The sequence below is a fragment of the Artemia franciscana genome, chromosome 20, assembly GCF_032884065.1.
Source record: "Artemia franciscana chromosome 20, ASM3288406v1, whole genome shotgun sequence".
Classification (NCBI taxonomy): domain Eukaryota; kingdom Metazoa; phylum Arthropoda; class Branchiopoda; order Anostraca; family Artemiidae; genus Artemia; species Artemia franciscana.
Genome location: NC_088882.1, coordinates 34,508,470 through 34,529,391, shown reverse-complemented (window position 1 = coordinate 34,529,391; position 20,922 = coordinate 34,508,470). Strand labels below are relative to the sequence as shown.

At 34.7% G+C, this 20,922-nt stretch overlaps 1 protein-coding gene across 9 annotated transcripts; it reads left to right on the top strand.

The window, feature by feature from the left end:
- Positions 1-479: 479 nt before the first annotated feature.
- Positions 480-19,335, top strand: LOC136040173 (zinc finger protein 567-like). 9 transcript variants are annotated; one of them, XM_065724318.1, is made up of 5 exons: positions 480-619; positions 3,865-3,947; positions 8,903-8,971; positions 14,078-14,245; positions 16,555-19,335. In XM_065724318.1, exons 2-5 carry the CDS (start codon positions 3,905-3,907, stop codon positions 17,505-17,507), a joined length of 1,233 nt encoding a protein of 410 aa, XP_065580390.1. In that variant the 5' UTR covers positions 480-619; positions 3,865-3,904; the 3' UTR covers positions 17,508-19,335. The 9 variants fall into 9 exon arrangements, with proteins under 9 accessions (XP_065580390.1, XP_065580385.1, XP_065580392.1 ...); XM_065724313.1 differs by having other exon boundaries at positions 481-619; positions 8,801-8,971; XM_065724317.1 differs by having other exon boundaries at positions 580-683.
- Positions 19,336-20,922: the final 1,587 nt, after the last annotated feature.

The window sequence follows — 20,922 nt, the reverse complement described above, 5'->3', positions numbered from 1 at the left end:
GAAAATACACTTCGCAAAAAATGATAATAAAGGCTTAATTCCAATCACTGAGAATGAAAAAGGAAATCAATAATATAAGCTTTCCCAAACACCTAGGCTACTGGAAAATACTTCTAATTATCATTCAAAGTGAGGCAGATCTGCTTGAGAGGTGTACTAAAAGGACAATTTTTTCTTAAACAGACCATTGAAACGGGGACAGTGAAAATGAGCAATATTTATTCTAGTTATAAGAAATTTGGCGCAGCAGTTTGCTAATAGTATTGTATTAAACACAAATTGTAGTCAACTGTTTGTGACTATTTACTGGATTTGATGAGTGAAAATATGGCCCTAATGCTCCTTGACGACTAAGGTCCATGTATCAGCCTTCCAGTGTGTTGGTAAATCTGAGTTTGAACTATCAGTCCCATATTAATAAGCTGAGGTTAAAACTGCTGCAGTACCGTACGATATTAATTTCTGTTTGGTGACTGTTAAATTTAAGATATTGATGATACCAAAATCCATCTTCAAAATGCTGTCACATTTTCAAGTCATCATGGGAATACATTCTTAAAATGCCATCAGAGGCAATGTCAAACTCAATTCCCACCTTATAAATATTTTGATATAGATGGTATCATTGTCCCTTATTATGATTATATATTTAACTATTTATAAAAATGTGACTGCAAGCTGAGGTGACTTTGGTTTTTATGCTTAATGTAAAGTAGGGGTTGTTTTATTAACTAAGTCCATTCTGGTTCTTTCAGGAACCTATCGGTACAATTTTTATTTCGTATTTGTTTTGTATTTAGTCAAGGACTAGGCTCTATAGTCCTGGCTAGTGGGTTGGGAATGCTTTTTCCATGAGATGCTGGTTTAGTTCCTGTTGTGGTCTATTATTTGATTTAGGATAGGGTCTGTGGCATCAGTGTAAGCTCTGCCAGAGTCAACCAGCTCTAAATGAGTAGGCTACCTGGAGAAATCTGGGGAAGGTAAGCAGGGAGGCATGCTAAAGGACAGGATGGCAGAAAGACTATGAAATGGAGATCAGCATCGCCTGTTTTGATCTTGAGGGTTTAGTACATACCTAATTAGGCTACAGATTAACTTATATACAAAGAAAGGGGGCTGGGTAGCCTATAAATTGCTAAATTGCAAAAAGAGTAAGACCCTCAATGCTCAGCCAGTTACCCTAATAGCATTTTTTCCATATATAATGTTTGGCTAAGGTGTTTTCTTTTTCTCTATATAAGTTGTTCTATTTTCTGTTAGCCATCTGGTGATAGGCTTGGTAAAGGCAAAGAATAATGGCTCTTGAGAATGAGGCCTACTTGCCTAGTAAAAAGAGTGATATTTTTAGATTGCCACTTTTATATTCTTTTAGCAATGTAATGGTACAATTTTTATTTCCTGATTATTTTGCATATAGCCTAGGCCTATACAAAAGAAGGGGATGGGGGATAAATTCTCAAGAATGCAAACAGGGTAAGGCCCCCAGTGCTTGGCCAGATGTTCTGGTTAAAAATTATGTTTCCAATATGTAGACTGTATGGCTTTCCAATATGTAGACTGCTGATTTGAATTGAAAATGAAGCATTTAAGACATAAGATCCTTCTATATATCAAGTTTCATAAAGATCCAATCACCCATTTGTAAGATAAAGATACCTCAATTTTCATGTTTTCCAAGAATTCCAGTTTCCCCCTCCAACTCCCCAAAATGTCACCAGATCTGGTTGGGATTTAAAATGAGAGCTTCTAAAGCACAATATCCTTCTAGATGTAAAACTTCATTAAGATTTGATCACCCATTTGTAAGTTACAAATACCTCATTTTTTAAAAAAAAATTTCAAGTTACCCCACCCCCCAACTCCACCAAATAGAGTGGATCCAGTCTGGTTGTGCCAGTCATGTATCTTGGACTTGTGCTTACTCTTCCTACCAAGTTTCATCTTGATCACTCTGCTTTAAGTGTTTTCTAAGATTTCTGGTCCCCTCCCCCACTCCCCCAATGACACTGGATCTGGTCAGGATTTATTTTCCCCACCAAGTTTTGTCCCAATCCCTCCACTCTAAGCATTTTCCAAGATTTTAGGCCCCCCCCCCAATGCCACTGGATCCAGTTGGGAATTAAAATAAGCGCTCTAAGACACAATATCCTTCTAAATATCAAATTTATTAAGATCCAATTACCTCTTTGTAAGTTAAAAGCACTTCATTTTTTCTAATTTTTCTGAATTAACCAACCCCCCACCCACCCAGATGGTTGAATCACAGAAACAACTATTTATAATTTAATCTAGTCTGGCTCCTGATATGCCAGCCAAATTCATTGTCCTAGCTTATCTGGAAGTGCCTAAAATAGCAAAATTGGGACAGACAGACCAACAGAATTTGCAATCACTATATGTCACTTGGTAAATACCAAGTACCCTAAAACACAAAAAATAGTGTTTCATTGTGCTTCCTCATCACTTCTTATACCAGCTCATCATAGCATTAACCAGAGAGAATCTGCTCTTGTTGACATGTCTCATGCTTGAAATACATTATAGTGAGAATCTCACCTTTATATAATGAAGACAGTCTTAGATCAATAATGTTCAGTAACCAGAGCATCAATTGAAGGAGGAATTTATTTAGACTTAGGTCCTCCTATGCCTGAAGGCACATGAGGCAGCAACAGTGGTTTGCCATGACAACCTGTCCTGAGGCATTGACCAAAGCTCCTCCATCAAAGACCTCCTCAGCCTTGCCTCTTTCTCTAACATGCTGCCAATGGTCAGTTTCGGTCTCCCTGACTTGTGGAGGCCAGGGGGTTTCCAACACCATCCGTCATGTGGCAGCCTTCCTTCACCCATTCGCACCATGTGTCCCTTTTAAATTTTGATTGAAACACTTATAGGAAATTCCTTTGAAAAATGATACTTTTTGTATTTTAATGGAACAAAACGAAAAATAATTTGTATTCTTTTTTTTTGAAAAATTTGTTGCCTTTCCCTCACCATTTTTGTGAATGAACATACCTAATAGTTCATTTTTCATAGAACAAAAAGAAGGTGACAAGGTATAAGTAAAGACCAGCCCAGGAAATAATAACCAAGACCCAAAAAAAAAAGAAATTTTGATAACACTTAAGACATTTCAACAGTTGGCTTTTTATCCTAATTCCAAGTATGTCAAATCCAATAAGTTAAATTCATGGTATTAATTTTATGTTGTAAAATTATAATAATAATTCATTAAATTAATTTTTGTTATATTAATAATTGTTAAATTATAACAATAATTAACTAAATAAAGTAATCATTATAACTATTAAATCAAAACTCATCTAAAGCAAAGCTCATGAAACATGTGCCTAATTTTGAAATATGGGGAAAACACCATCAAAAAGGACTGTAATGAAATTCAAATAATTGTGCGAATTTTTCTCTGTGCTATGAGAGAACCTTACTGTAGGTTTTAAGTCTTTTATATCCCATGCCTTTTAACAAAGATTTCATCATTGTAACACACTTTCCCACGTAGCGCCTCAATATGAAGCGGGTCTGGGAAATTAATAATATTAAAAATACATTGAAGCGTTATGACTTCTACTATGGACAATAATTGAGTATTGCCTCAGCTATTCTTTTCTAGGAATCTTAGATTTGCATTACTGTGCTTTTGGGTAAACAAAGAACTCAATCCTATTTACCATAACAGTATTCTTATTGCAAGTGATTAATATAAAGATTGAAGTGTTAAATAGGTTGTAATTTTGGAATCTATTTTTGTTGTGCCTGTTTCTTAGAACTATTTTCTAGGTTAGGTTCTCCTTGTGCTCTTTGAAGATTTTGTTATCAAATTCGTTGATTATTCAGTTTTTGTAGTATTCGTGTTTGACTGTGTATTCGACTCAATTAGTGAAAGATGGACACTCCCAACGACTTTGCAATCACTGCTGTGAAGCAAGGTAATTGATTTTGCTGTTGATTAAGCCAATATGCTTTATATTCTGTTAGTTTTTTTAAAATTTAGGACAAACAATTCCATTGATTTTCTGCTTCTTTTATTTGAAAAGTACACAAAAAAAATTGTAAAACCCATCAGTTATATTTTAACTAAAATTCTGTCAATCATGGCTTTTTGTCCCCTCTATGTGAGTTGATGAATGATTACTTTCTGACTAATGAACTAATGATCAATTTTATAGACATTTTCCCTCCTGTATATTTTTAGTGTATTTTTAGGAGGGGTTGAAGGAATATCCCCATTTCTTTGAAAAAATGGTTTGGACTTAAACTTGAAAGTAAATAAGCAAATAACCAGGAGCAATCACAGATATGTCCCAAATATAATTGTAAATTGTAAATATGTAAATTATGTAAATTGTATTTTTTGGATTAGAAAGACCCAAAAGCCTCTAATTTTAACCTGAGGATAAGCTTACATTACCTTTTAATGTGTTACTGTTTGTACTAGGTTAAACTTTTGATGGACATTAGGCATATTCTATTCATTTTTAAGACATCTAATGAAGATTTAGCTGTGATCATGGCTCACAACGGGAGTTCCCAGAGGAGTATAGAAAAGAGACTAAATTCAACTCATTTCTGACTTCGACATTAAATCTAAACATATAAGATTGAAAATAAAAAATGTTTATGGACAAAAGTACTTAAAATACTTCTTGAAACAAGTCAATAAGATAACTTGAGAACTCAAAATCATAAGACAAACTTAATCATACTCATGTATTTCCTCGTGATCTTAAAATCAACTCACTAAATCTCTCTCAAGAAAATTTGATATTTTGAGGTTTATTTAATCTCGGCTTTTCTTCCCAAATAAAAATTCCGCGTGAATGGGTATTTTGGACCTGACTAATTGCTTTCCTAATTTTAAGAGTAATCCAAAAAAAAAAAAGAAAAAACCAACGAGAGTGCTCTTTAGCAACATTTTATAGATAAACATATTATAGATAAACATAGGTAAATATATAAAAGATAGATAAAAATAGATAGATAGATAAATATAGATAAATATAATAAATATAGATACATAAATAAATATATGAATATATTAACCGCATAAACTGTATATTAACCGTATTAAACTATAAACTATATTACCGTATTAAACCGTATAAACTATATTAACCGTATAAATATTAATTGTATAAAAATCTTATAGACAAAAATCTTCCCAATATGTAGTGCACGGTTGACTTGGATTCGGTGGGGTTATGAAAAACGTGGATTTAAAACTTACATAAACGAGCATAAGATGGCTTTATATTGCCCATCTAACGCCCCTCCAACGGTAAGTATTAAAACACACCTTGCTCAGACTCCCCGACCGGCGAGTCTGACTGGCTTTTGCTCGCGCCGCGACCGGCTTTTGCCCGCACTGCGGACAAAATCACTTATAATGCTGCTTGAAACAAGTCAATAAGATAACTTTTGAACTCAAAATCCTTGGTATTTGAGGTGTGTTTAACCTTGACATTTCTTCTCCAATAAAAATTTCTTTTGAATGAACATTTTGAATAGATTTATTATGACATATAAAGTTGAACTGCTATTTTTTCTTGACTTAAAAAGGACTATGAAAACCTTGGTGAGGTCATATATTACGTTTTAGTGTGAAGATCTTAGTACGGTATGCAAGACATTTTATGAAAAGCTTTAATAGGTCGTGATGGGTTACAGTGGTTTGTAATGTAAAATCTGACTATCATGTGTTTAAAGGCACTGATTTTTAAGTCAGTAAGTTGTTACTTTCACTACTAATGGCGTTATGGGCTTGCAATTTTTCTCGCTCGTTACAAAACACCCAAGAGACACCGTTCAGACAGACAGTCGAGTTGCGTTTTTATATTGCAATTTCAAATCGCTCAATTTTGATTTAATGTTTTTTTCTATACGTGGATTCTTTTTAAAATTTTAAATTTAAATCGTTCATTTAACATATGCCTATTAGAAAAAATATGAAAGAAACTGTGAAATTAGCCATTGAAAACTTGAAAAAAATTACTGAGAATCGTTTATGCTTCAATTGTATCTAATATTAAACACGTAGAAAAATTAAATCTTGCGAAAATTTATAATAGCCTAGTTGTACCTCATCTCCTTTCTCTTTGTCCAGTTTGGCAGTTTTTTAGTGAACCTCAGAAACAATGTGGTCGTAGAGTATATTTTCGTTATGCTAAATTCCTTCTCAGTTACCCTCCTTGGACTAGAAATAGTTACTTAATGAACAAATTCCGCCTAGTTTCTCCTACATCTATTATTGATAAAAGGCTTCGTGATTTTCGTTCTTCTATGTCGATAGTGTCTCATCCATGGTAAGCATTATTTATTTAACTGTTTGTTGGTGTTTATTTGCATTTATTTATAGATTTTTATGGCACTTGGTATTAACCAAGTGATATATAGCAATCGCCAATTCTGTCGGTCTGTCTGTCTGTCGATCCCGATTTTGCTACTTTAGGCACTTCCAGGTATGCTAGGACGATGAAATTTGGCAGGCGTATTAGGGACGGGACCAATTTAAATTAGAAATAGTCGTTTTCACAATTTGACCATCTGGAGGGGGGAGTGGGGGGCCATTAGAAAAAATGAAGTATTTTTAACTTATGAATGGGTGATGGGATCTTAATGAAATTTCATGTTTGGAATGATATTGTGTCTCAGAACTCTTATTTTAAATCCCGACCGGATCTGATGACACTGGGGGGAGTTGGGGTGGGGGAACCTAAAATCATGGAAAACGCTTAGAATGGAGGGATCGGGATGAAACTTGGTGGAAAAAATAATTACGAGTTCTAGATACATGATTGACATAACCGAAACGGATCCGCTCTCTTTGGGGTAGTTGGGGGAGGAGTTAATTCTGAAAAATTAGAGAAAATTAGGTATTTTTAACTTAAGAACGGGTTACCGGATCTCAATGAAATTTGATATTCAAAAGGATATCGTGTCTCAAAGCTCTTATTTTAAATCCTGACTGGATCTGGTGACGTTGGGGGAAGTTTGGGGTGGGGGAACCTAAAATCATGGATAACGCTTAGATTGGAGGGATCGGGATGAAACTTGGTGGGAAAAATAAGCAGAAGTCTTACATACGTGATTTACATAATTGGAACGGATCTGATCTATTGGGGAGGGGGGTTAATTCTGAAAAATAAGAAAATACTTAAAGTGGTGAGATCAGGATGAAACTGGATGGGAAAAATAAAAACCTGTCTAAGATACGTGACTGACATAACCGGACCGGATCTGCTCTCTTTGGTGGAATTGGAGGGGGGTAATTTTGAAAATTGAGGTATTTGTAACTTACGAAAGGGTGACCAGATCTTAATGAAATTTGATATTTAGAAGGATCTTGTGCTTTAAAGCTCTTATTTAAATTCCGACCAGATCATGTGACTTTGGGGGGAGTTGGAGGGGAAACCGGAATTCTTGGAAAACGTGAAAATTGGGGTGTTTTTATCTTACGAATAGATGATCAGATCTTAATGAAATTTGATTTTTAGAAAGAATTCATGGCTAAGAGCTCTTATTTTAAATCCCGACCAGATCGTTTGACATTGGGGGGAGTTGGAGGGGAAATCTTGGAAAAACACTTGGAGTGTAGGAACCGGGATGAAGCTTGGTGGATAGAATAAGCAAATGTCCTTGATACGTGATTGACAGAATCGTACTGGATTGGCTCTCTTTGGGGAGTTGGGCGGAGGGGATCAGTGATTTGGTGAGTTTGGTGCTTCTGGACGTGCTAGGACGATGAAAATTGATAGGCGTGTCAGGGAGCTGCAAAATTTGACTTGATAAAGTCGTTTTCCCAGATTCGACCATCTTGGGGGCTAAAGGGAGAGGAAAAATTAGAAAAAATTAGGTATTTATACCTTACGAGTGGGTGACCGGTTCTTAATGAATTTTGATATTTAGAAGGACATCGTGACTCAGAGCTCTTATTTTAAATCCTGACCGGCATTAAGCCTCTTATTTTCCTTTTTAAATCGATCTATTGATTCATAGAATTTTGTTAGAGCTCATGCCATATGATCTCTTGGCTCTTAGCTCTTCTCGCCTCGTCACAAGTGCCATATGAGCTCTTAGCTCTTGTTTTGTATTGTTTTTCTCTTATTACTCCATCTTATTGGCATTTCGCCCTCTTTTTGTAGATGGGTTATAAGTAGACTGATTGATTGATATTTCAAGTTAAAATTTCTCATTAAAACTATTTTATTAATTTGATATTCAAAAGAGAAAATTTAATGTTTGCTTTATACCCCTCCGAAAATCACAATTCCTTCCAACTCCTTCACAAATATTTTCCACAAAATTTTTTATAATTCTTCCAAGTTCGTAGAGAGAAATAATTTGTGCTTGGTTGTTAATTTCCCACATAATTTTGCATATCATGCATTAGGAGCTGTCGTACCCTCAGCATGAACTGTTGTGTGAAACCGAGATTATAAGATAATGTAGCTTTTATTATGCTATTTGATTTTGATTGGTAATTTTAGCTTTTCATTTGTTTGGAACTAGTATATAATGTTGTTGATTTGGTGGATATTTAGTTCCAAACGACAGACAGTAGTTTTTCCTTGTTTGGCTCACTACTGTTACGAGTTACTTTCTGCTTTACTAATAGTTTTGTACCGTGAATTGTTTAATTGTGCAATGACAAAAGCAGCAAATCAATCCATGTACCTTTGGGTACATGCAAACCTTTTTTTTTTTTGGTATCAAAAGTGTCTTTGTTCAGCATTAAATCACGTCCTGAGATCTCTCAAGTAAATTTTCCTTAATTTTTTTTTAGAACTTGAAGATCCTCTACTAAATGATCAAAAAAGTCTGTTTGGATGTACAAATCCTATTTTATTACCTATGGAGGGTAGTAATCTTGTGAATTTTTTTCAAGGCGTATCTACCAAGCTCGAACCCAATTGCAACCCTCTGAAACTGGAGCCAAATGTTAACGTGGACAGTGGTATGCTTTTTGATATGTTCTCTTATGATTGGAGGCTACGATAGAATATTGTATTTTGAAATGCCACGGAAAATGCGGTAGAAACTCAAAGAGAATTTTAGTGGATGATCATGAAGTTAATGGTTTTGAAAGTCGAGATTTTCGGAACACATTTATTTCATAAGGGGCTTTGGAGATAGGAATGGATTGGAATAATCATGTTTGTCTCCCAAAGTTGATTCTTGTAAAACATTCAAATATTGACGCTTTTGGTCTTATTTGAATCTTTTTCTAACATTCTAGGAATGTGTTATACAATCTTTCGTTTTTGGCAAACAGATTAAACTGTACAAAGGATGCCAACACATAATATTAACATGAAACTTGCATCAAAGAATCAGAAAGTGGTTTGTTGTATTTACGGAATTCTTAAAATAGCAGAAGAGAACATAAATATCCTGGAGAGAATTAAAGATAAATTTATAAAGCTATATAAATGATATTTAATATAAAGGATATATATAAAGGATATTTAATATTTTAACTATATAAACCAAATAAAGGATGCCAACAATAATAGTGATGTGTGTTTTTAACTTTGTATTAGGTGGTTTTATTAATGACAGTTGAGATACACGTAATATTAACAACAATTTTGCATCAAAGAATCACAAAGTGATTTATTGTATGTACGGAATTCTTAAAATAGCAGAAAAGAACATAAATATCCAGGAGAAAATTGAAGACAAAGTTATAAAGCTCTCAAGAAAATTTCAAAAGTACTCGTTTTTATTCTTTTAATATGCAGTTTGGATTCTTTATATAATACAAGCGGGGTTAGTTGTCTCCAAAGCACTAGTAAACACAAGAAAAACAATAATCTTTCTTGTTGACCAAAGTGGAGGACTGCAAGTCTATAGTACAGGGTTTTCAACGATGGTGATAACAATTGTTTAACTTCTATTACAGTCTTATTTCATGTTGTTGGATGCCGCTTTATTGAAACTTAAAATTATTTTTCAAAAATAAAAATTATACCAGTTTAGGAACTGGAACTGATAAATTTAACAATATGTTTCAAAATATAACCAAAAAATTATAACTATGATTGAGCTGAAGTTTTGTACTTTATAGAATGTTGTCTTCAGTCTAAGAATATCCAATGGTTAAAAAGCAACAAATATGTTTTACAAACATATCATATGTTTTACATGTCTTTGAACCAGCTAAAATCGTATTTGACGTAATTTGATCGGTTAAAATTGAATCTTTTTTTTTTTGTCCAGCTGGAGCAATACCAACAAAATTTTAGTATTGAAATCTTACCTATCTGGAGTTGTAGACTTGGTTTTTTGGTCGGAATTATATTTTGCAGCTTCTTTTGAGATAGATGGTGCTTGTTTCTTTTATTTGTTAGGTGGGAAGCTATTCTTTGACCTTTGTAGTTGTGAGCGGTTCCTTGGCTGTTGAATGAGCCAGTAGCTCAGTGAAATTGCTTCTTCATTATTCACAATGCGTAGCTCAGGTAAAGGAACAGGTTAAAGGTACCGTGTCTTTTTGCACAGTTGGCAATACCAACATAATTTTAGTATTGAAAACTTACGTATCTGGAGTTCTAGACCTTAGTTTTTGGTCGGAATTATACTCGTAGTCAAACAGTTCGTGGTAACGAACTGTAGTAAGGAGCGACCCGGCTCAATAGTAACCAAAACTCTAAAAAATGGAATTTTGATATCAATAGCTACATCAAAAGAATCGCATTTTAATGCTGGTTTTAAATATACAAGTTTCATCAAGTTTAGTCTTACCCATCAAAAGTTACGAGCCTGAGAAAATTTGCGTTATTTTACAAAATAGGGGGAAACGCCCCCTAAAAGTCATAGATTCTTAACGAAAATCACACCATCAGATTCAGCGTATCAGAGAACTCTACTGTAGAAGTTTCGAGCTCCTATCTACAAAAATGTGGAATTTTGCATTTTTTGCCAGAAGGCAGATCACGGATGCGTGTTTATTTGTTTTTTTTTGTTTTTGTTTTTTCTTTTTCCCAGGGGTGATCGTATCGACCCATTTGTCCTAGAATGTTGCAAGAGGGCTCATTCTAACGGAAATGAAAAGTTCTAGTGCCCTTTTTAAGTGACCAAAAAAATTGGAGGGCACCTAGGCCCCCTCCCACGCTAATTATTTTCCCAAAGTCAACGGATCAAAATTCTGAGATTCAGCGTAGTCGAAAAACCTTATAACTATGTCTTTGGGGACGACTTACTCCCCCACAGTCCCCGTGGGAGGGGCAACAAGTTACAAACTTTGACCTGTGCTTACATATAGTAATGGTTATTGGGAAATATGCAGGCGTTTTCAGGAGGATTTTTTTTGGTTTGGGGGAGGGGTTGAGAAGAGGGGGATATGCTGGGGGAACTTTCCTTAGAGAATTTGTAATGGAAGAAGAAAATTTCCATGAAGGGAGAGCAGGATATAGGCTACTAGCATTATTTAAAAAAAAAACAATTAAAAAATAAAAGTGAAAAAGCTTTTTCAGCTGGAAGTAAGGAATAGCAATAAAACTTAAAACAAACAGAAATTATTACCCATATGAGGGGCTCACCTCCTTCTAATACCTCGCTCTTTACGCTAAAGTATTTTCAGTAATTCCAACTACTTATTCTACGGCTTTTGTGATTCAGGGGGTCATTTTTAATGAATTGGGATAAAATTTAAGCTTTAGTGTAAAGAGCGAGGTACTGACGATGGGGCGAATCCCCTCATATATGTAATAAAAACATGAGAAAACAAAAGTTCTGTACGTAAGCTAATTTATAAGTTACGTAAATCTTTTACCAATAAAAAAATTCGTAAAAAATTAAAAGTTCTAGTTGCCTTTTTAATTAACCAAAAAATCGGGGGGCAACTAGGTTTCGTCCCCCGCTCTTTTTTCTCAAAATCATTCGATCAAAATTATGAGAAAGCCATTAAGCCAAAAAAAAATATACAAATTTCGTTTTGATTATTCCTCTGCGGAGAGCCAAAATCAAAACATGCATTGATTCAAAAACGTTCAGAAATTAAATAAAAAAAAACAGTTTTTTTTAACTGAAAGTAAGGAGCGACATTAAAACTTAAAACGCACAGAAATTACTTCGTATATGAAAGAGGCTGCTTCCTCATCAACGCCCCGCTCTTTACGCTAAAGTTTTTTACTGTTTTAAAAAGAAGAATTGAGAGAAAGAGTCAAACTTTAGCGTAAAGAGCGGGGCGTTGATGAGGAAGTAGCCTCTTTCATATACGAAGTAATTTCTGTGCGTTTTAAGTTTTAATGTCGCTCCTTACTTTCAGTTAAAAAAAACTTGTTTTTTTTATTTAATCGAATAATGAAATAGCTATCGTAGCACTCAAAAATGAACACCAAATTACGCTACTATTACAATCATAAAGTGGTCACTAGTTAGATACATTTACGTAATATGGTGCAGCTTCTCTTGAGATAGATGGTGTTAGTTCCTGTTAAATGCTAGATGGGAAGCTATTCTTTGGCTTCTGTAGTTGTGAGCGGTTCTTTGGCTGTTAATTGAACCAATTGCTCAGTGAGATTGATATTTCTTCATTCACAATGCGTAGATTGGAACAGGTTAAATGTATCTTGTCTTCAAAGAATTATTAGGCTGGGCCATGTGACCCCATGGGTATTTCTACTGGCAGCTGTGTTAATACACATAACATTAAGTGAAGCTGCAATTATTTATTAATTTGTGATATTGAGAAAAAATGCACAATATGAATTAAGTAAATTAGAAAGTAGAGCATAATACGTCCTTTATATTACAATGTACCATGTATTGTATGAAGTTCCATATTTTCATTGTATGGAATTCCATGTATTTAAGTTCTAAACATGAACAAAATGGCATGATCCGAAACATACCGTTTATATGTAAACATATCCCTAGGTTAAGAGGCGTTAATTATTTGAGAATTATATAAGACGTTTTGCAGTTGAAAGAAATAATGTTTTGGTTCACTGTACCTCTAAAACTTTCAGTAGGCTTTCTTTGATAAGTTATCATAACTTTAAAGCAAAGTTCAGGTCAACTTTACCTAAATATTTTAAGTACGTTTTCTTTGACATGTTACCGCAATTGTTTTGCTGCATAAAATAGTCATTTTGCAGAAATTAATTAATTGATTAATCCTTAGTACGCCATCAAATTACCTAGCCCAAAATAACGTCTTGTCATTTTATTTTTAGCAGTAATAGCATACATTATAAGTAAGTAATACATTATAAGTAATAGCATACAGGACATTCTCTTTTCTCTTGTGCACTTAATGTTGTTATCCCGTAGTTACTACTTACTTTTCGGCTAACTACTTACTACTTACTTTTCGGGTAACTACTTACTACTTACTTTTCGGGTATCTACTTGGGTAACTACTTACTACTTACTTTTCGGGTAACTACTTACTACTTAATTTTCGGGTAACTACTCGGGTAACTACTTACTACTTACTTTTCGGGTAACTACTCGGGTAACTACTTACTACTTACTTTTCGGGTAACTACTTACTACTTACTTTTCGGGTAACTACTTACTACTTACTTTTCGGGTAACTACTTACTACTTACTTTTCGGGTAACTACTTACTACTTACTTTTCGGGTAACTACTTACTACTTACTTTTCGGGAGCACTAGGTTTAGTTGATGTTTCTCTTTCGCATAATAGGCTTTTGCCTCCTTTTATGATGTATTCCTAAAAGTTTTCCATAATTGATAGTTAGTATTAAGTAATGATATAAGGAATATTAAAAAATGGCCCATATTGTTTTTGCCACGGATTTTGCGAAAATAACTCATATTGTTTGGTTATTGACAATATACATTGGTCTTTGGCTATAAGGGTAGCTGAGACCACTTTCTCGGTTCATAGTTTCCTGAAAGTGCTCAACCAGGTAGCCGAGTTTTAAGGAGAATTTCTTTTTTCTTGTTATCCCATAGTTACTACTTACTTTTCGGGAGCACTAGGTTTAGTTGATAGTTTCTCTCTTTAAACAGGTTTTCTCAAAGCTTTTTAAAGATCATTTAAGTAACAAACTTGTTTATTATTAGTATTTTATGTGATTTCTATTGCAGATATTGTAGAACCTAAAGATGAATCCTCTAATGACGATAAACATATTTTCCCTTTATTATCAATGAAACACGAAGACAATCTTTTGGCTAGTTCTCCTAGTATATCTGCTGATTACAAACCTGATTCTATTCTTCTGAAAGTGGAGTCACAAAGTGGCGAGGACAAAGGTATGTTGCAAGTATCTTGAGCTTCTTGTGTCTATTTGGGTGTCCAAAATAATAAATAACTTCCTTCGGAATTTTGGCGGTGCATCAAAATTATATGTTTGCTGCATCTGATCGTACTGGTTGCATTTGTCTAGCAAACATTTGGCTAACAAACGTCCCGGATAGTTTTACTTATTAGGATATTAAGCTTTGTATCCCCATTAAATCCTTGAACAAAACAACAAACACACCTTTATTTGAAACTCTTTTCTACCTTTTGAAACTCATTAGAGCTTTTTTCTTGTTTTAAAAATATTAGATATTTTCTTTTGTTTCTGGTGCAAGGATGTAGACTGTATCCCGAATAATCAAAGAAAGCTGGCTTTTGCAACACAACCAATGCAACTTGTTTACCTAAGATGAAAAATTTCTTTCATTTCTTCTTCTGAATTGGTGATGTAAGTGTGTATTCTTGGAGCCTGTTGATAGAACTGAAGAAAACGATTGCGAGGAAAACTTTTAATAAGAAAACCTCATACTTTCTAGGCAAAGGCAAATCTAGTGCAAAATCTTTTTTTTGGGGGGGGGGGCAATGTGACAATGGCGCCAATAATTGACCAAATTAACAAGTTTATTTTGAAAAAAAAAGAGAAAACTAGATAAGGGCAACAGATAAATCTTGGGAGGGGGGCGAACACTCTGGATCCGTCCCTCTTTTTAGCCCAACTCTTTTTAGGTTTTATGTAAATTAATGCACAAGTCAAACTTATGAATTTATATTGTTATAAAAAGTTTCTCCTATTTTTACATTAATAAAGGAATGAAGGATTCTTTGAATGACAAGAATAATTTACCAAATTAGCTTCTTTCAATTTTTGACCGAGGTGAGATTCCTTAACATAAAATTGCAATAATTGATTAAGGTTAAAACTGTTAGAGCTGAATTTTATTCCAAATAAAATAAATCTTTACGAATATATCACTTAAGTAATCTAAATAATCTTTCACTTACCTTTTTAACATGAGCAATTTTGAAGCGCATTGGTTTTAAGGTTTGGAAATATGTCTTTAGGTATTAATTGATTCGTGCATCACCTGGGGTCAAGCTCGCACAACATGTATTTAGCTCGTTTAAAACAGAATGCAAATATACATTTTAATAGAATGGTTTCCACCTTGTTGGTATTATCGACATACAAGATTTTTATATCCATAATTTTATGTCCCGGGGGCATTGCCTTTTACCCTCAACTCTCCCGGTTTGCTAATTCAAAATGTAAGTAAATACGAATGGTATTACGGGCAAACTAGATGACCCAGTTGGGTCGGGGAGAAAGGGTGAATTTATTTTATTCTCAAAGTTTGCTCTCCATCTACAATGCATTCCATCTGTGTATAGTATATGGTTGTCATATTCGTCATGGAGGGAGCAAGCCCTGGGGTTGTTCTTTTTAGCCAGTTCTTTTATACACAGATGGAAATAATCGGCTGGGAGTCAAAGGATTGTAGCCTTCTTTTACCAGAGGTATTGTTGCCCTCCATTGATGGTTTATATAAGCGACCTCTGTTAATATGTAGTTTGTAAATATGTTAGTCATTTAGTCAATACTGAATTAATGCAGCTCTTTGATAGGCTATCACACTGTAGTGACACATTCTAGACAATTTAGTCAATACTGAATTAATGCAGCTCTTTGATAGGCTATCACACTGTAGTGACACATTCTAGACAATTTAGTCAATACTGAATTAATGCAGCTCTTTGATAGGCTATCACACTGTAGTGACACATTCTAGACAATTTAGTCAATACTGAATTAATGCAGCTCTTTGATAGGCTATCACACTGTAGTGACACATTCTAGACAATTTAGTCAATACTGAATTAATGCAGCTCTTTGATAGGCTATCACACTGTAGTGACACATTCTAGACAATTTAGTCAATACTGAATTAATGCAGCTCTTTGATAGGCTATCACACTGTAGTGACACATTCTAGACAAACTCGTAATTACGTAAACACTTGCACTACCTCAAGCTTAGGAATTTCAATTACATTACAAACTTAAGGTTTAAAAAATAAGAATATTTGTGCCAAAAAAAGATTGTTCTGGTTTTATTATATAAAAAACAAATAAAGCATTGGTTGAACCACAAGAATAATACCTCAAGTTGGGTCTTATAAATTTATCACTGAGGTAAGATCCGTTAAAACTAAATACAGAGTGACTGAGTAAGGGCAAAAGTGTTAAAAGCTGAATTTAGTGTCCAATAGAAAGTAATTTATTTTCAGTGAACTTTATCTTATTTTGCTTTTCCCCCTTGCAGATAACCAAAGAACCCACACTGCAATAACACCTTTCGAATGTGATATGTGCAGGAAATGTTTTGCTACAAATTCTGGTTTATCTTGTCATCAAAGAACGCATACTGGAGAAAAGCGTTTCGAATGTTGCATGTGTAATAAAGTATTCCACCAAAGATCCCACCTATCTTCTCATCAAAGAAGTCACACTGGTGAAAAACCTTTCAAATGCGATATATGTGATAAAACATTCGGTCACAAATCGACCTTATCTGATCATGAAAGAATTCACACTGGAGAAAAACCTTTCAGATGTGCCAGATGTGATAAAACATTTCACCACAAATCCAACCTAACTTATCATCGAAGAACACATACTGGAGAAAAACCTTTCAAATGTGACATGTGTGAGAAAACATTCCACCAAAGATCCGCCCTATCTTCTCATCGAAGAACTCATACTGGAGAAAAACCTTTCAAATGTGACATATGCAGTAAAACATTCAGTCAAAAATCGACCCTATCTGATCATGAAAGAATTCATAGTGGAGAAAAACCTTTCAAATGTGATATGTGTGAAAAAACATTCTACCGAAGATCTTACCTGTCGTCTCATCGGAGAACTCATTTTGGAGAAGACCCTTTCAAATGTGCCATATGTGACAAAACATTCCACCACAAAGGCAACCTAACTTATCATCAAAGAGTTCATACAGGAGAAAAACCTTTCAAATGTGATATGTGTGAGAAAACATTTGGTCAAAAATCAACCTTATCTGATCATAAAAGAATTCACACTGGAGAAAAACCTTTCAACTGTGACATGTGTGATAAAACATTCCACCAAAAATCCAACCTATCATGTCATCGAAGAACTCATACTAGAGAAAAACCTTTCAAATGTGGCGTATGTGATAAGACATTCCATCAAAAATCCCACGTATATTCTCATCAAAGAACTCATACAGGAAAATAACCTTACTAATGTGATAACTACAGGAGATATTTTACCACAAATTACAATTTACTTGGTCATCCAAGAACGCATACTGGGGAGAAACTTTTTCAACGTGACATGTGTAAGAAATGTTTTACTATTTTTTTTGGTTTATCTATTTGTCAAAGTACTCATAGGGGAGTAAACCTTTTCAAGAGTGACAAAAGTAACAAATTTTTCACTTCAAGTTCTAATTTTCTCGTCAATGAAGATATCTTGATTGAAAAAAAAAAATGTATTTCAGTTTGATGTATATATGGAATGTTTTACTTTTAATTCCCAATTATATTGCCACCAATGAATTCTTACTGAGGTAAAACCCCTTTTTTAACTCAATGTGTAAAGGTGTTATACGGTTATCCAGTGTCAAAGATCTCTTGTAAAAGAGTATTATGCTTAGGCTCCTTGTATTTTCAAACTTGTGTATGCTAATATCAAAGTTATCGAAGGCATCATTCTGGTAAAAGTGTTTTTGGATCTAGGAATAAGAAACCCTTTTCTAAAACTTATATTAAATTCTAAGCATGTTCTTTTAATGCACATATAAAAAAAGAGAGTATAGTCTAACGAATTTGAGTAAGGTTAATTATAATTATCTTGAAAAGTCCTTGGTTTAGCATATGAAATATTGCAACAAACAACGAAAAGGTATATAAAAAAAAACTCAAACAAGACTGTCAGTAGAGAGAAAAGAGATGAAAGACTAAAATAACTTGGATATTTCGCCTGTATATAAACTAGGCATCCTCAGCACAAGATAAAAAGAAAAAAACACTAAACTAAAAACAAATAAAACCACAACCAATAATAATAAATACAATTGTCGCTACTGATCCACGTAGGGAAAAGAAGCTATTAGAGTTACTTCAATGAAAACATCAAAGCAACTGAGGAAAAATTATGAAACTGAAACTTAGTTAACTATTCTGTTGCAAAATAATCCTCTTGTTAGCTAATATTATAGCAACTCTTTTTGGTCCAGTAGGTAATCTTGTCCCCTGGTGATTATGTAAAATTTTAATTCCCTTATGGACTATTAGTTCTTTTTTCAAAAGACAATCCTAAATTGGGACACTATTTAAATTCCCCGTGTCTCTATTTATTGAAAGATTAGCAAACATGTGTTTTTTAATCTCTATAACCTCCCTCGCCCATTGAGAAAAACCCTTTCATTAGAAATAGCTCAGTAGTATATATAAAATGTTCAGGATGAAAGAATGTATGTTTAGCCAGAGCCGAAACAAAAGTTTCAGGAGGCTTTCTTAATTTTAGGGGTTTTTTTCTATTCAGTTGTGATGCTCAATAAATTGTTGGTGAGTTCTACCAATGTAAAAATTTCCACAATAACAAGGAATTACATACACATCACTAACCCACTAACTGGCTATACTAAGCATAACAAACGGTATTCGGCAATCTTCATGAGGTCCAGCCTAAAACATTACCGGCTAACGTCTAATAAATATTGAACTTAATCATACAAATCTTGGTTCTGTGTATTACCTTCTTACATGGGTGGTTCTAAACATTTTATTTTTATATTGCTTCAGGTTCAGTTCGATTGACATTGGGGCTTTTTTTCTTTTAAAACGTTCAATTATCTCATTAGATAGCTGTCACAAGGTTCTCTTATGTGTTGGATTTCATTGCACAATTGCGATTAAGATCCCGTCCATTTTCGTTGGAGTGTTAATTTTTTTTTATACAATTGCTTTTAAATGCTATTATTTGCTAATTGCTTTTCATGTGTAACCTTGAAACTGATATTTTGTACATTTTGTTTCATTAATTGCATTAATTTTATAAAGTTTTTCTCCTTTGTTGAAAAAGTTGTTCTTTACCTTAAGTTTGTAGCCATGTTAGGTACGATTACCCATTTCTACCCAGGCTAAGGTACCCAGGATTACCAGGCTAACCAGGATTATCCAGGCACGATTACCATTAGGTAAGATTATCCAGTCTTTATTTAATTCTGTCTATTTAGATTTCCGTCTATTTCTAATGGAGTCTGTGCATCTTGCGCAACGGTCGTTTTTTTCTTTTATTTTATAAGATTGTTAAAAATGGAGTTTAAAAGCTCTTAAAGAAATTTTTTCCGGTGGATTTAAAATATTCGAAGATCATAGGCTAACGGGAATAACAGTTTGTTATGATGGAAAAGGTTATTTGAGAGCCAAAAAATAAGGTTGAAAAATTTGATGTTTAGTGACTTAGTGACTTGCAGCTGTGTGACTTGCAGCTGAGTTGCAGTTGTGACTTGCGTCTGAGTTGCAGTTGTGACTTGCAGCTGAGTTGCAGTTGTGACTTGCGTCTGAGTTGCAGTTGTGACTTGCAGCTGAGTTGCAGTTAGTGACTTGCGTCTGAGTTGCAGTTGTGACTTGCAGCTGAGTTGCAGTTGTGACTTGTGTCTGAGTTGCAGTTGTGACTTGCAGCTGAGTTGCAGTTGTGACTTGCGTCTGAGTTGCAGTTGTGACTTGCAGCTGAGTTGCAGTTGTGAATTGCGTCTGAGTTGCAGTTGTGACTTGCAGCTGAGTTGCAGTTAGTGATTTGCGTCTGAGTTGCAGTTGTGACTTGCGTCTGAGTTGCAGTTGTGACTTGCGTCTGAGTTGCAGTTGTGACTTGCGTCTGAGTTGCAGTTGTGACTTGCAGCTGAGTTGCAGTTGTGACTTGCGTCTGAGTTGCAGTTGTGACTTGCAGCTGAGTTGCAGTTAGTGATTTGCGTCTGAGTTGCAGTTGTGACTTGCGTCTGAGTTGCAGTTGTGACTTGCAGCTGAGTTGCAGTTGTGACTTGCGTCTGAGTTGCAGTTGTGACTTGCAGCTGAGTTGCAGTTAGTGACTTGCGTCTGAGTTGCAGTTGTGACTTGCAGCTGAGTTGCAGTTGTGACTTGCAGTTAGTGACTTGCGTCTGAGTTGCAGTTGTGACTTGCGTCTGAGTTGCAGTTGTGACTTGCAGCTGAGTTGCAGTTAGTGACTTGCGTCTGAGTTGCAGTTGTGACTTGCAGCTGAGTTGCAGTTAGTGACTTGCGTCTGAGTTGCAGTTGTGGCTTGCAGCTGAGTTGCAGTTAGTGACTTGCAGCTGATGTTTAGTGACTTGCAGCTGTGAGTCTCTGTCCAAATGCAAATCTAATGTAGAAAAAAGCTAATTAAAGGGACGATCCGTAAAATGAGCAGTAAAGCTATTTTATAGTATAGTCGCCGGATTAAGATGACCCAAATTAGTGACCGAGACCTAGCGGTCATATGAGGTAAAAAAACCTAATAATAGATTGGTGGAGCGGGCCCACGAAAACCGGGACTGTTTTCTTTTAATCAGGTTAAGAATTTCAGTCGTAATTTCCTGAGAAAAATAAACCCAAATGACAATTTCTAGTTTGGGGCAATGGACCATCTAGGA

What these genes read in the sequence shown, in the direction of transcription:
- LOC136040173 (XM_065724313.1), top strand. Translation starts at nt 3,905, where the DNA reads ATGGACACTCCCAACGACTTTGCAATCACTGCTGTGAAGCAAG. An exon ending in AATCACTGCTGTGAAGCAAG is followed by an intron (nt 3,948 to 8,800) that starts GTAATTGATTTT and finishes ATTTTTTTTTAG; the next exon opens with AACTTGAAGATCCTCTACTA. An exon ending in AAATGTTAACGTGGACAGTG is followed by an intron (nt 8,972 to 14,077) that starts GTATGCTTTTTG and finishes TTTCTATTGCAG; the next exon opens with ATATTGTAGAACCTAAAGAT.